Genomic DNA, 16,114 nt, shown 5'->3' with positions numbered 1-16,114 from the left:
CACTGCTTAGCAGCTCAGCCAAATATTGTAGTATTTGAGGTAAATTCAGTTTTCCAGGATCCTGGCCCTTTTTCTCATTCCAGACAGAAAACCGTTTCCATTTTGCGGAGTAAGCTTTTCTAATTGATGGCCTTCTGGCCTCCAAAATGACATTCTGCACTTCCTTGGAGAGTAGGGCCTGTTGTGATGCTAAGGAATCTTCCATGCGGCTAGAATGAGTGTTTTTAGCTGGCTGTGAAGAGTTTTGAAGCTGTACTGAGTCAGAAGAAGAGGCATTAGAGGCAGGGTCCATGGTGGGGAATGCATCAGGCTCCTCAGGAGTGGGTACCAGTGTTGCCTTGGCCAGTCCGGAGCAATGAGAATCATCTTTGGTCTGTCTGCTTTGGTTTTCAATAGAACTTTGGGCAGCAGAGGAAGAGGTGGGAAGGCATAAACTGTCATTGATGTCCAACTGAAAGAGAGAGCGTCCACTCTCCAGGCCTTTGGATGGAAAATCCTTGAGCAGAATTTTGTCAAATGATGATTTTTGTGGAAGGCAAAAAGATCTATGTCTGGCCTTCCCCATTCTTGGATTATTTCTGTAAAAACTTTTGGATGCAATTTCCATTCGTGTGGATCTGTCATATTCCTGCTTAGGTTGTCTGCCAGCGTGTTTTCCTTGCCTGGCAAGTACTGTGCTTGTAGTTCCATTTGTAAGTCCATGGCCATGTTCCAAAGTGACATGGCCAGTCTGCATAGGGGGTAAGAATGTGTGCCTCCCTGTTGTTTATGTACCACATAACTGTGGTGTTGTCCGTTCTTATCAATAGTTGACCTGGTTGTAGAAGGTCCTTGAAAGCTATAATAGCATTTATTACTGCTAGCATTTCCTTTTGATTGATGTGAAGGTGCTTTTCTTTTTGGGACCATTTGCCCTGAATGCACCGATCTGTCATGTGCGCCCCCCAGGCGTAGTCCGAGGCATCTGTTGTGATGACTTGATTTGCTTGAGGCTTGCTGAATGGAAGACCTGTGTTTGTTTGACATGCTTGAGCCCACCACAGAAATTCCTTTTGCAGACATGGAATTAGTGGTATTATTGTTTCCAAACTGTGGCTGTGTTGAGACCATATGTTTTTCAGGTACCATTGTAGTTTCCTCATATGCAGCTTTGCACATGGGATTAGTAAGATGCAAGATGCCATGAATCCCAGAGCCTGCAGGATTTTCCTTGCAGTCAGCCTGGTGCAATTTGCTAGTGTTCTGAAGTATTGAATTAGTTGCACCTGCTTCTCTGGCATGAGGTAGGCCATCTGGGTGTTTGTGTCCAAATTGGCACCCAGGAAAATTATCTTCTGAGAGGGTATTAGCCTTGATTTCTTTTTGTTGACTGTGTATCCCAGAGAGTTCAACAACATTATTACATAAGCCAGATGTTTCAGAAGAATGTGCTTGCTGTCCGCTTGGATCAGGCAGTCGTCCGAATAGGGGTATATTTGTATCCCTTGAAGTCTGCAGTAGGCAATTACTGATGCCAGGCATTTCGTGAATACTCTGGGTGCAGTAGATAAGCCAAAGGGCAATGCAGAGAATTGATAATGAGTTGAACTTGCAAGAAATCTGAGGTACCTTCTGCAATTTTGTCTGATTGGGACATGCAGGTATGCCTCCTTGAGGTCCAATGTTACCAGCCAAGACTCCTTGCCCAGCATGGGAAGAAGTTGCTGTAGAGTGAGCATCTTGAATTTTGGTACAAGTAGAAATGTGTTTAGGATGGATAGGTCCAAAATAGGTCTCCAGTCTTTTCCCTTCCTTGGTACCAGAAATAGCCTGGAATAAAAACCTTGACCTTGTTCATGCGTAGGTACCTCTTGAATAGCTTTCATGTTCATGAGATCTGTAATTTGCCTTTGTGCCTCTGCCCTTTGATTGTGTGGCAGGTTTGGCATGCCTCTCATTTTTGGAAAGGTGTGAAAATGGAATTTGTAACCTCTGTTTATAATGTCCAGGATCCATTTGTCCTTGGTGACAATATGTCAATTTTTTGAAAATAATGCCAGCTTTCCTCCTAAGGGGGCTGCCATTTGAGACTTGGTTGGCATGCAAAGGGGAAAGTCATTGGGTTTGCTTTCTGAAAGATTGCGAGTTATCCTCACCACCTCTTTGTGCAGGTGCTTGCCATTGTCTGCCTCTATACGATCCTTGGGATTGTCCTCTGCCCCTCGGGTGCCTGTATCTGCCTCTTTGGGGTCTGTCCGTGGCAGGAAAGGACCAGTTTTTGGAAGGCCAATTTCTACTGAAATGTGGGGGTTGTACTTGTAGAAAATCTTTCACAGTTTGCACTGATTTAGCCTTTTCCTCCATTTTCCTTAATACCTCCCCAGCATTAGCACCAAATAGTACATCCTTTTGAAGAGGGGCGTCTAGTAATTTAGCTTTGACATGATCAGGCAAGGCTTGTTCCTTGAGCCAGGCATGCCTACGTATGACTGATCCTGTAACAGCAGCTCTGCATGAGGCCTCTAGAGCATCAAAGCCACATTGTAAGGTATGCGTACCCACTTGTTCTGCACTATGCATCAAATCCTGCAACTCCTTTAAGTCTGGTTGTTCAGGTTGTGACATTTTACTTTTCAATTGTGATAACAAAAACTGTTGGTATTTTAGCATATGAAACTGACAGTTTAAGGCCCTCATGGTTAAGGTAGCCGAGGTATATACCTTTTTTTCCCACCTTTCTAAGGATCTGGAATCTCTCTTGGAAGGTAATAGATTTTTAGCAATGGAGGCCTTAACTCCCTTGGGGCCCTGTGAGATGGTTTCTGGGTCAGCAGCATGGCTTTTGTATAGAAATTGGTGAGAGTCAGGGACCCTGTAGTACCTGCCAGGCTTAACTGGAGCTGGAGGTAGAGAGTCTGGGTTAAGGCAGGCCTCCGAGTAAACATCATCTAAGATGTCCAAGACAGGAGGTATAGCCAGAGGCCTGTGCTGAGGTAGCAAGAGAAATTCCCTGAGCCTTTTCTTGGAATCTGAATAATCTTGGCCTTCCCAGTGGAAGTGTTCTCTTAAGGTATGCAAAGTTTCCCCAAATGAGTAATCCTCAGGGGGGATACAGAAGGGATGGACTCCTCTGCATCAGAGTCTTCAAAAGGGGAGTAAGAATGTTCCTGATCATCAGAGTGCTCTGAAATAATGCAGCCCTGATCAGAGGAGGGGGAATCTTCCTCCACTCTGGGCCTTTCGGTATCTGTAGTCGGGGTGTGGGCCGAGGAGCCTGCGACCTCGGGCACAGGAGACACCGTCAAAGAAGTGTCGTTGGTAGTCAGGGGCTGCGTAGGCACCTCGCTGAGAACCGGACCACGTGTAGTCGGCTTTGGCGTGGTGTCGGTAGAGGCCGCGGACCTCGTGTGTCGCTCCTTGTCTTTGCGTTTTTTAGACAAAACCGGAGTCGGAATATCCGACGACATAGTATAGTTAAATGCTTTCCCAAAATAATGCTGGGATAACTACGCCCGACGCTTAATAGTGCGTTTGTTGAATGTAGCACAAAAGTGACAGACCGAGACGTCGTGGTCTGGGCCTAAACAAGGTATACAGAGGGAATGGAAATCCTTATGCGGTATTTGCTTCCCACAAGAAATACAATTATTAACTTTGTCTGACATCGGTCTGAGGCAAGAAAAGTTTCCCCAACGGCGTACTTAGCTTTTAAGAAGACTTCGGTTTCCAAATTTTCGTAATCTCAGGAGCTGGCCGACCGGCACTTGCGAACTGCTTCTGCTTCGGGCACCGCGCGGCAAGAAAGACTGAAGAAAATGGCGTCGGCTGGTTCTTTTATACCCCTGTCGCACTGACGTCAGGGAAGAAGCGACGACAACCGACGCCGGACCTAGACTTTGGAATTCCGCCGACCGAGGACTCGCCTGATGGCAGGAGAACCCATCTGTTATGACTGCAGCTGTATGCACAATGAACATCACCTAAAGCTCAAAACATTGAAAACTTGTTTGGTCGAAACTCATAACATTGACACATGAAATGCAAAGCATTATGCCCTTTCCCCACTGTAGCATGACCCTGGAGTTAGAATAAATAGTTACGGGGTGTGGGGAGCACAGCCCCCACATTGGGGGTGTGGGGGAACTGAGCCCCCCACATTATTCAGATATATATTGTCATTTTTGTTATAACTATCCACAAGTATGTTTAAAATTTATTATATACGTGGGGGGCTTCCCTACACACCCCCTATCTATTTATTCTAACTCCAGGGTCACTACAGTGGGGAAAGGGCATAATGCTTTGAATTTCATGTGTCGATGTTATGAGTTTCGACCAAATGAGTTTTTGGTGTTTTGAGCTTTAGGTGTTTTGGTCTCTCTGACAAGTTTGTCGATCATATGAGCTTTTGATTATATGAAGTAGACCCATATATATATATATATATATATATATATATATATATATATATATATATATATATATTCACTATGTAATCCCGAAATACTGAAATCGCGAATTTCAGTATTTCGAAATTACATAGCCGAACACTCCAAATACCGAAACCCTAAAACCACGAAATTCAAAATCCCGTCAGTACACTACAGACACACCACACACAAACACATGCACACAATTCCCCCCAACTCAAATATAAACCCTACACTACAGATAAGCAGGGGGGCAAGCACCCCTGCACCCCTCATATGGGGGGCTCTGCCCCCCACTTATATATACTAACTTCGAGATCGCACAATCAGACACACAAAGGTAAATTACACCCAAACATTCTACACTCCCTTGCACACACACATCACAGTCACAACACACACTGACATACACTAAAGCCCCTAACCAACACACATACACACACATACATACCCAAACTAACACCTAACCATTCACACACACCACAACACCAGAAGTGCTAATACAAACTAAACTAAACAATACTGTTCTTCGGGATTTTGAATTTCGCACTTCTAGTGTTTCGAAATTTAAAGGCTTTGCTATTATAATTTCAAAATTTTGAAATTCATGATTTCAGTATTTCAAAATTATATAGGGAACCCATATATATATATATATATATATATATACATATATATATATATATACATATATATATATATATATATATATATATATATATATATATATATATATATATATATATATTTTTTTTTTAATAGGAAAAAGAAAAAAGGGAAAAACTACCAAGAATGGTAGGAAAGATTACCAGAAATGGTAAAAGGGGACAACAATGGTATTAAGATATGCTACAGAAATGTGTGGGATAAAGGAGGTTATAAAGAATACTAACGTGTAAGAACAAATATAAGAAAAAGATAATAAGATATTATGATATTAGAATGGAAAAACTTTGTAACTCAGTATAATGCTTGAGAGCTAACACAGGCCATGTGCATATGCAAATGCGGCAAACAAGATCTGAGGTATGGAGAGGGTCTATAGCATTATGGGTAAGGGAGGAGCTAGAGAGTCTACAGTAGGTCACAAGCTGTAAAAAGCAGCTGAGTTGGATCCGAGGAGCCGATCCAAACCCATATGTTGAGAAATGAATGAAAATTGACAACATAAGATAGAATATTATATTTTTCCCTGCTTTTTCCTTATTGCTTTATTGTATTCACCCCCTCCCACATTTTTCCACAAGGATCAATAAAATAGTATGCTTTAATTATTTTTAATACCATTATTCCCTTTTCATTTGTACTTTCTTTATATCAGTTTTTCTTATCTTTATTTTGCAATCATATTCCTTCCCTTCCAAACCTTTGTTTCCTGTTTCCTTTTCTTATACCACCTATCCATGTGCCTTTATATTTTTCAAACAACAAATTTCTTATTATTGTCTTTTTTCAGACACTTTTTTAACACTCAATCAAAATTTATTGATGGTAAGAAAACAACTGGATTTATTAAATTCAAGCCCCCTTTTCTTTTACACTATAAACTATCATACGTTTTATTGAGCTCATCCTTGCCCTCCCCCATGTTAGCTTTCCTAAAATATATGTGTTTAACATGTATATCCTTTTTCTTAAGGATATCTGAAACACCCTTCACCAATCTGTCAACTTTCATTTATTTTTTAATTCTATCTGTTGTGCTATTACTACATGTTCTCTTCAAAATCTAACCCCTAAAACATCAATTGCGCTTATGGAAAAATAATTTCCTGTCATTCTTACCACATCTCCAAACCTTTTACTTTTTGACATATTTAACTGTAACTCTACTGAACCCAAAACTGACTCTGTTCCATAAATTATCTCTTTCATCCTCATAATCGTTGTTCTTGGCTATTAAAACCAAATCATCTGCACACGCTAGCATCAATGGTACCTTTACCCTTCCCAAACTTTCTATCCCTTTACCCTTCCCAAACTTTCTATCACTTTACCCTTCCCAAACTTTCTGTCCCTTTACCCTTCCTAAACTTTCTCTCCCTTTACCCTTCCCAAACTTTCTATCCCTTTACCCTTCCTAAACTTTCTGTCCCTTTACCCTTCCTAAACTTTCTGTCCCTTTACCCTTCCTAAACTTTCTGTCCCTTTACCCTTCCTAAACTTTCTGTCCCTTTACCCTTCCTAAACTTTCTATCCCTTTACCCTTCCTAAACTTTCTATCTTCTATCCTGTAACCTTGATTTACATGTTTGTATAACTGCACTCATTACCATCACAACCAGCCACATACTCAATGGACAACCCTGGTTTAGCCCTCTTTCCTGTCTTTTTTCTACCCATCTATTCACTATCACAGGCACACAAGAATTTCATAAATTGGTCTCAGCATCCTTCTTATTTTTTCTTCTACCTCATTTTCTTTTAAAATGTTCGACATTTCCCCATGGTCAGTACTATGAAATATCTTAGCCACATCACTCTCTTTCCCCTTATCTATACACTCAAGCACATCTTTAACCATCAGTAGCACTTTGTTTACACTTTTACCTTTAGCTCTATACACCCTTGCATCCAGTTCTTTCATGACAGACATTAGTCTTTTCTGAATAACTGTAAATATATTAGTCAGTATTTCCCAATGTAATTGGTCTCCAGTTTCCCAAAGAACATTTGAAACACTACAATATTAAGACAGAAAGTGAATGCTGAATAGCAAAGTTTAGTTTGTTTAATTAGCCGTTCTTTAAAGAGCAAACGCTACCTTCTGTAAAGCATGCTTCTGGTTCAAGGGACTCTTCTGGTTCCACCTCTGGCTGTTCTCCTTCTCCAATTGGTCTGATATCAACTGTGCTCCCTTCGGATGAGCTGATCTGGTGTAATTTCTACAAAAAAGGTGAAAAAAAGAACAAGTTAGCAACTTTTAATCTGTAAACACCACCTTCCAAACATGCAAAAGGTGCATTTGATTTTACCTTTAAGTTAGACTAAATGTGTACTTTAGTAAAACATAAATATGCAGTTCAGTCCTGTTACATCATAAGAATTATCACAAGACTGGATGCTCAGTAATATATTACTGTATACAGAAGATAAAAATGTCATGCAAAGCATTGTCAGTAGCAAGTACTGGCCTTTTCAACAAATACCCAAATTTAGGACTAGGAATTTAGAGTAACGTCAAATTGATTTCACATGTTCTTAAGTTACATAGTTGCAAAATGCAAATGCTACTGACCTGCCATAGTTACATTTTGCAACAATCTGTCAGATGCATGCATAACAGTTAGTAAAAGTAACATTTCTTCCAGTCTTGTGGCTTTAATAGAAAATTGTTCGCTACCAGTGTTGTACCTCTTGCTACAGAATTGAGATTTATATCATACTTGAGCAGATCTTTCATTTTGAGCAAAACATAGTATAATTACATGATTTATTCTCAATTGCCATTAACAGAAAAAAACTTTTAACAACTATGTGTAAGCAGTGTTCAAGCTTATGTAATTTCAGACAGAAAAAACATCACGTTATTGTTTGAGTTGGACATTCACATTTGTCAATACACTTCAATTTCACAGTGCATTTTTACCATACAAAGATCAATCTGGTACTCATACATGTCTTGCTAATATTTCTGGGAAATGTCACAGAGATATTGCTTATTTTACTTCTGAATTAAAAAAAAATACATATATATTCCAATTTCTGGTAGCTGCCTTCTCTGCATTACTATTCTAGAAGTATGGAAAAATATAACAAACTGAAATGAAGTGCAAAAAATAATTTAGCTGATGTTCTTTTATGTCCGTATTGTATGCAGTATCAGCGGAGCCTCAGACTATACATTCATCACATATATCTCATTTAAGATCTAAAATACAATGACATAAACCCAAATGGCATGGAGGGAAACCAAAAGAAAGTAAAATGAAAAGAGCTATGAAACTGGCAAAGGCACAGTAAGATCACAAACAGAATAACACTATTCCCCGTGAATATCAAGAAGAGGACAGCACCCTAGCAAAAAAAGTCATATGAAGGTGGACTGGAACACAGAAACACCCACTGGCAGGGCAATTATTTTCAAGATCCTCAGTTCAGCAGTTGACAGAACTCCCTTCAAGCAGCATGTGCAAGAGAGATTTACGAGGATTATAAAGCAATCTGCACTACAAAGGACTACACCAGTTTGACTGAAGCTACTCATAAGTAACAAAATTCAGCACACCACAGCTATTTATATAAAATAAAGTTATGTACTCACCATTACATTCCATCTGTGTTGCCCATTTTCATTCTTTCTCAACTGCTGGGTTTGGATATGACCTTCGGATACGACTCGGCCGCTTCTTCCAGATCATAGAGTCTTGAACTCTCAAGCTCCTCCCTTTACCCACAATGCCCCACCAGACTAACATACCTCAGATTTTGCTTACTGCCCATAAGACTACCACAGCAATGAGAAATAATAAAAGAATGTAACCATGAACAGATGCTCCTCAAAAACTCTTCAGTCTCCCCAGGAGTAGAAAACGGAGGGGGTAAGTAGGTGGGAAGTTGAGGAAGAATGAAAATGGACAACACGGATAGAATGTTATAGTGAGTACATAACTTTTTAATCTGACGTTGTCCAATTTCATTCTTTCCTCAACTGTTATGACAGAGTTCCCAGCTATCTAAATCCTGGGAAGACTCCAAGGAAGGATATTCCAGAGCATCACCAAGCCAAAGACGGCTGTTCCCCAAGAGATTAGATCCAATTTGTAATGAGCAATAAAGGTATGAAGATATCCCAAGTTGCAGCTGCACAAATATCATCTAAGGAAGTTCTAGACATAACAACTTATGAAGTTGCCATAGACCTGGTGGAATGGGCTTTTGGAGGTTGTGGTAAAGGTAAATCCACTTTCTGATAAACAAAGGTAAAAATAATCAGTTAACCATTTGGCCAAGGTCACTTTAGACACTGGTTTGCCTAGTTTTGAATCAGAAAAGGAAACAAACAATTGCTCAGATTTTCTTAAATCTTTGGTTCTGTGAAGGTAGGTATGTAACTGTCTGTGGACATCCAAAAAGTGCAACATACACTCTCCTTAGTTTGGAAAGTTAGGAAAGAAGACTGATGGCTTGATAAATAGTAGATTCTGACACCACCTTTTGGAAAAAAGGAAGGACTGGTCAATAAGGAAACCCTATCCTTGTGAAAACTTAAGTAAGGAGATTTAGAAGACAATGCTTGAAATTCAGAGACTCTTCTGGCAAAAGTGATAGCAATTAAGAAAAAAGTTTTTCAGGTCAAAAACTTTAGCTCAGACTTAGCCAAGGGTTCAAAGGGAGGTTGTGTCAAGGCTCGAAGAGCAATATTTAAATCCCAAGGAGGAGTAGGATCTTTTAAAAGAGGTCTAAGTAAGTAGGTTTCCCTGAGAAAGGCTTTACAAAGCTTTGAGAAAGCTAAGGTAGAATTATTTACTCCAATATGAAAGTAGGAAATGGCTACTAATTGTACTCTTGACAGTTGTGGAGCTAGCATCATCATTCAAATTGCAGCTAAAAAGTCAAGATCCTTTGAAATCATTGCTGAAAAGGGATCTAAATTCATGACATGGGCCCAAAAAACAAACCTTTTCCATTTGCTTTTGTAATTTTTTTTCTAATGGACGCTTTAAGGGAAGATAATAAAATGTGATGGCTGGAGGATGAGATCCTGGGCTGACTAACAAATCAAGGGTATTGGAGAAACCACAGAGTCAATTTGAGGTCGGATATGTCCAGATGAGTCGTGCCTGTTGGGTGAGACAAGAGGTCTAGAATTGGATCCAGAATTCAGGGCAGATGTAGAAGATGAGACCAAAGGAAGGTATACCATATCTGATGAGGCCAGTAAGGGGCAATGAGGATAACCATGTTCTTCACTCGAGATGCTTTCTGGAGAAATTTGGCAATGAGGGTTAATGAGGAATAGGCATAAAGGAGACTGGAGGGCCAAGTGTGAAGTACAGCATCCCTCAGTAACTTCCCGGGGGTGGGGGGATCAGGGCAAAGAACCTGGTGCACTGCTTGTTGAGGCAAAATGCAAAAAGGTCTTAGAATGGTTGGCCCCATTGATGGAAAATCATCTCTGCCACGTTGACTTTGGTTGGCCACTCATGAGGCATCAGAATGGACCTGCTTAACTTGTTTGCAATCATGTTGGATTTCCACAGGATGTGCATTGCTATCAGAAAGCAATTGGAAGATATTGCCCATTGCCATACTCTCATAGCTTCTTGACAAAGAGAGTAAGATCTGGTTCCCCCTTGTTTGTTGATATACCAGACCACCGATATATGTCTGTCTGAATTGCAGTAGTTTAGGTTGGGAGAGTGTCTTGGAAGGCCTGCAACACTAGGAAGATAGCTCTTATTTGCAAACACTGGTATGCATTTTGGCCTCTTTGGGAGACCACGTGCCTTGGAATGTCCTTCCCAAGAACTGCCCCCCCACATGAGCTGGGTGGTATCTATGATCACTGTAGCTTTGGTTTGAGGGAGAACAAAGGGACAGCTTCAGTGCATTTGATTGGAGTGGATCCACTAGATAAGGTAATTCTTGCAAGCTTGACTTATTTTGACTGGCCAGGATAATGGGTGTTGTGGAACAGACCAGTGAGTTGCGAGTGTTCATTGAAGATTCTCATATGCAACCAGGCCAGAGGTACAAGAGTGATTGCCGATGCCATGGATCCCAAGGCTTGGAGTATCAGACAAGCTGGGAGGGAAGAATTCTGAACAATCTTTTTTACCTGGAATTGAATTGTTTGTATCTGAGACAGGGGAAGAGAAGCTATTTGGGTTCCTGTATTGAAATCAGCACATATGAATTCCAAAGTCTGATTTGGTGTGAGCTGAGATTTGTTGTAATTGACAGATATTCGCAGACGGGAGCACAGCTGGAGTAAATAGTCCCTTGCTTGAATCAGTTGATGCCTGGTTAGAGCATCAAGGAGTCACAGTCACAAGTTGTATAGGTCGTAGTGCGTAAAAAATCCAACACAATTACTCACGCCAAAAATGTAATGCAAAGATTTTGGGTTAACCACCTTTCATCAGTACATAAAATCAGTAAATTCTTACACTCTTTAAATAGGGAGTCATTCATAATCACATGCTACAGCCAGCCTATCATCCTAACCAACAATTAACTTTTAAAAGAACCTATCTCTTAGTTTATACATTAAAAGAACTACATTTTTAAAAACATTTCAATATTACTCAATTAATATATACCAGTATACTCTAAACATGTTTAAAACACAAAACATACATAATAATTATGTTAAAATATGCATCTTCCATTTGAGCTCCCCCCTCTGCTCCTGGGGGAACTCTCTTCATGTATATCTTGAAAGGGACCCTGGAAATTCTTGGACCACATCTTTCTACCACCTCACTGATTTCTGGAAAATGACCTCTGAGGAGTAGCAAAAGGTATGACCACAGCAGGCAGGGTCTTCCCATCTTGTTCACATCTAGATAGTGTGTCTTTGACTCTGGGACCAAACAGCGAGGTTCCATCAAAGGGTGCACTGATAAAAGAAGATTTGAAGGGCTCTGCAAAAATCACACAAGCTCATCTAGACATGTCTCCTAATGGAAATGCCCGAACCCACAGCCCTCGAGATACCTTCTGTTGCATGAGAGATCAGCCTCATGGATGAATTGCGTAGCCAACTGTGAGGACATGGTATTCTCTTCCTTGGAAGATAAGGACCTAGAGAGAGATTTGGTAAGCTCCTTGATCAAATCTCTCTAAAGTCTAGTCAAATGTGCCAAATAATTCACAACCTCAGAGCAAAGGTCACTAAAGTATAGACACACTTCCCAAATCTGTCCAGCTCCGTAGACTCCCTGTTGGAGGTGGACAGAGAAATTCTGTTCTGCTAGTTCCTTCCTTGTGGCCACAGCAATAGCCATGGCATCAACAGGTACTCATTTACTCCAGTGTGGACAGTGGTGCAAGGATTTTGCCTGGTCTCTTGGATATAGGCTCAATGTTGTCTGGTTCCTTCCATGCCTGCCAAGAGACCAAATCTATAAGCTCATCTGTGCTGGCCAGACACAAAAGCCTCCAGAAATACTGATTTTTGTTGGGAAGGGTTATTGCAGGATCAAGCACCCCGTTATTTAAGGAGCTCCAACATGTCTCTGAAGGTGACATCATCAGATGGTGACCTGGTGACCCTCTCCCTCATCAAAATCAGTGTCTTCTGTGATAGACTCATGTGGAGTCTATGTGCCTCCTCTTGCATATTCTCTTCTGAGGGACCTCTTCGGTGGGGTACTCCAGGGAGGTATCAGAATAGATAACTATACCCTGATGGGTAGACTAGACACTGGCTCAGGCTGGCTGTCTCAGCAGAATGGATGAATGAGGTTCTGGATGTAAATCGAATGAGACAAGGAAGTCTGATCCAAGGGGGACAGGGTTGTGTCCTCTGTAGGCATGTAAGCATAGAGAACACTCCCTAAATTACATCAAAAGCACAATGCCTGGGGGAGGCATAGTCTGATGGATCCAACAAAGGTCCTTCACAGACCATCAGTTCCCATCATCCCATAGGCAACCCACCCAAGGAGGGAGTCAAAACTGAGCTATCTAATGCCAATGCTCAGAGGGGAAGAGATGGCCTCCCACAATTTGGAGTCAACTCCAATACTCTAGAACCAGTGGCAATGCTTCAGCTCTGAGAGTTGTCCTGCTCTGAGGCACTCAGAACCAGGCCACTCAGAGAAACTATCAGAGTCAAAGACAACATGATCTTCGGATCCAAGGAAGACGTCGCCAAGGCTTTTGGATCCGACAGCTCCAAAACTGAATTATGGAATGGAAAAGGTAATATAATAGGTGGTGTGGCTCTATGGATGCTCTCAGGACCAGATGGGGTCAGAGTCAAGAGAAATCCCATTTGTATCTGGATCTTTAGTAACTTCCTCATCATCCTATCCACATCGACTTTGGATAGGCTCCTGGAGGATTGAAGAGAGGATGCTGATGAAGAGGGCTTCAAATTACTGACTGTTTGAGGAAGAGTGAAGGCAATCTGGAAGTAACAGGCTCTGAGCATAAAACTTGGGACTAGATGCAAAGAGATCTTTCAGGTCTTAGCTTCAGATCCAAACAGTTGGATGCAACTTTTTTGAATGTTTCACCGGTGTCTCCAAAGATGGAGCTGAAGTTGACACTGAAGTAGAAGGGCGATCCAGAGATCTCCTGCGAGAATCTTTGGCAACAGAATTGCCCCTCTTGTCCTGTTTCTTGGAATTTTAAGCCCCAGCAACCATAGATAAAAGCTTAGAAGGAATGAGACCCTTAAGTATCTATTTGTTCCTTCTTTTAATTAGAGCTCAGGAGTTGAATCCCTTGCAGATCTCACAGTCAACATCCAGATGTTTAGGACCTAGACAATATACACACTTTGTGTGGGCATCTGAATTGGGGATTTTATGCCCACATGTCACACATTTTTTGAAACCAGATGGTTTATCCGATATATTGAGAAATTAAGGCCAATCAAATATGATAGAAATATAAAAAAGTTTTTTAATAGAAAAAAGAGATAAGCATTAACAACAATGGCAATTATTAAAAGTACACACAGTTAAGATAGACTACCAGCCATGGTAAAAAACAGTACACTGAACTCAGCCCAATTTAGTTTCATCAAGGGTAGGTCATGCCTACTCAACCTGGTGTACTTCTTTGAGAAGGCCACCAAAGCAATGGATGAGGGAAAAATGGTTCACACTACCTACCTTCACATGACCAAGGCATTTGCCACAATATCCCACTTGGGCATTGTTGACAAACTCAGGAGGTTAGGTACAAACCCTTATGTCTCTCGGTGGATAGCCAACTGGCTCACAAACAGGTCCCAGAAACTTAGAACTAGGGAGTCCACCTCTATAAAGAGGGCAGCCACGAGAAGAGTCCCTCAGGGATCAGTACTGGGACCACTCATTTTTGGAATGTACTTCTCTGAAGTCAAGGCCAATGTCAGTGGCCTCTGGCTGACTAAATCTGCAGATGATTGCAAATTAGGAGCAGTCATTGAATCACACACCGACACAAATGTTCTCCACAAAGGGCTAACACAGACAAACAACTGGTGTCCGAGCTGTGGACTAAAACTAAATGCCAAGAAATGCATAGCAGTATCATTCAGGAAGTCATCCACTCCTGGTAGAGCAAGAGTTTGCAATCCACACCTGTTTAAAATGGCAGCTAATAAGATCTGAGGTACGCTAGGTTGGTGAGGCATTGTGGGTAAAGTGAGAAGCTCCAGAATTCTAGGGTCCTACGCTCTGGAAGAAGTAGCCAAGTCAGACCTGTGTCACTGATCCAAACCCATAAGTTAAGGACTGAATGAAAATGACATCAGATCCTGATTTACCCAATATATGGCCCCTAGGCCATGGGTTTGTGCCTATGCCTTGAGTATGTTATAGATGCCCCTGGGACATAATCGCTACCCCAGATGTATAGGAGCACAGTTGTTAATTATTCACAGACTTTTGTAACTTCCAGTAAAACAATAAAAAAAAAACTTTTATATGGCTGATTATGCTCTAATCAATTTTCTCTACAATATTGTGATTGGAAGAAATCGTTTGTGGGAACCAGTGTGCAGGATATGTGGATTGTATTTTATGATACAAGTGGAGAAAAAAATCAACAAAGGACTGTTCCCCATTAAATGTTAACATTAAAATTTGTATTAGAAGACAAAGGAGAATGAGCATTTTAAAAGAGGACGGAGTATTAGTAAATGTAACACGGCCAAATATAACAGGTTTAAATATAAGGACACTACTAGAAAGGTGTAGATACTCAATAGAAAACAGAGCTTATGTGTATAAAGTGGGTAAATATGTGGTAGATAAAAAGAAATCATGTTTAATTGTGTGAAATAGTGTAGGCAAGGACAGAAAGTATTGGGATAGTGAAGGGGATAACATAATAATAGATCCAGATAAAACTGTAGTATGTTTTGCATATGTTTTTAAGAGTAAGAAAAGATGGTAATAGACAAGAAGTATATCATGAAAACAGAATAACTGAATTCTCATGCCCAATAATCACAGGAGACATGGCTATAGATGCTATTTCAGAAAAAAGAAAGAAACTTTACTGGGACTTGCTGATATGAATGCATTTTTCTTAGTTAATATTAAGGAAAGAATTATAGGGCATTTCACTTTTCTTTTTCAACAATCCCTGCAATAAGGATTTGTATCACCGCAGTGAAAGAGTGTAAATGAAACTCCAATTCATATGGGGGAGTGTTATCTTTTAAAGTTGATAACTTTAAACTGATTATGAAAGGATTTTATTAAATCATGGACTAACCAGTCAGCAACTAGAAATGTTTTTTATAATCCTCCACCTCAAGTTACCTCATCCCTTCTCATCTACTCTACACTCACCCACTAACTTAGCTGCACGTTAATATAATTTTTATCAACACTTATTTTGTCTCACAACATTTTCCTTTTCTCCTCACCTTCCTCTTTCCACTACTAAAAACAACCTTTATTCATTTATTTATTAATTATTGACATTTGTTGACCGGGAAAGTCCACTAGGCCCAAATGACCTATTTTCAGTGGAGGCCCAAGGAAATGCTCCATACAATCACAGAAATTTTTACATAACATCAGCTTAACTTT

General features: G+C 40.5%; 1 protein-coding gene across 5 annotated transcripts in view; it reads right to left on the bottom strand.

Moving 5' to 3' along the window:
- The window catches only part of LOC122804756 (sodium channel protein type 2 subunit alpha-like), a 2,239,151-nt gene that overhangs the window by 603,010 nt on the left and 1,620,027 nt on the right, over positions 1 to 16,114 (bottom strand). For all 5 annotated transcript variants that reach the window (XM_044074821.1, XM_044074820.1, XM_044074819.1 and 2 more), the window contains exon 19: positions 7,174 to 7,294. In XM_044074821.1, the coding sequence (XP_043930756.1) occupies positions 7,174 to 7,294 (121 nt within the window). The remainder of the gene's footprint in view (positions 1 to 7,173; positions 7,295 to 16,114) is intronic.

This window comes from Protopterus annectens, chromosome 6.part0 (assembly GCF_019279795.1).
Source record: "Protopterus annectens isolate FY-2018-M chromosome 6.part0, PAN1.0, whole genome shotgun sequence".
Lineage (NCBI taxonomy): Eukaryota > Metazoa > Chordata > Ceratodontiformes > Protopteridae > Protopterus > Protopterus annectens.
This window is presented reverse-complemented; position numbering and strand designations above follow the sequence as displayed.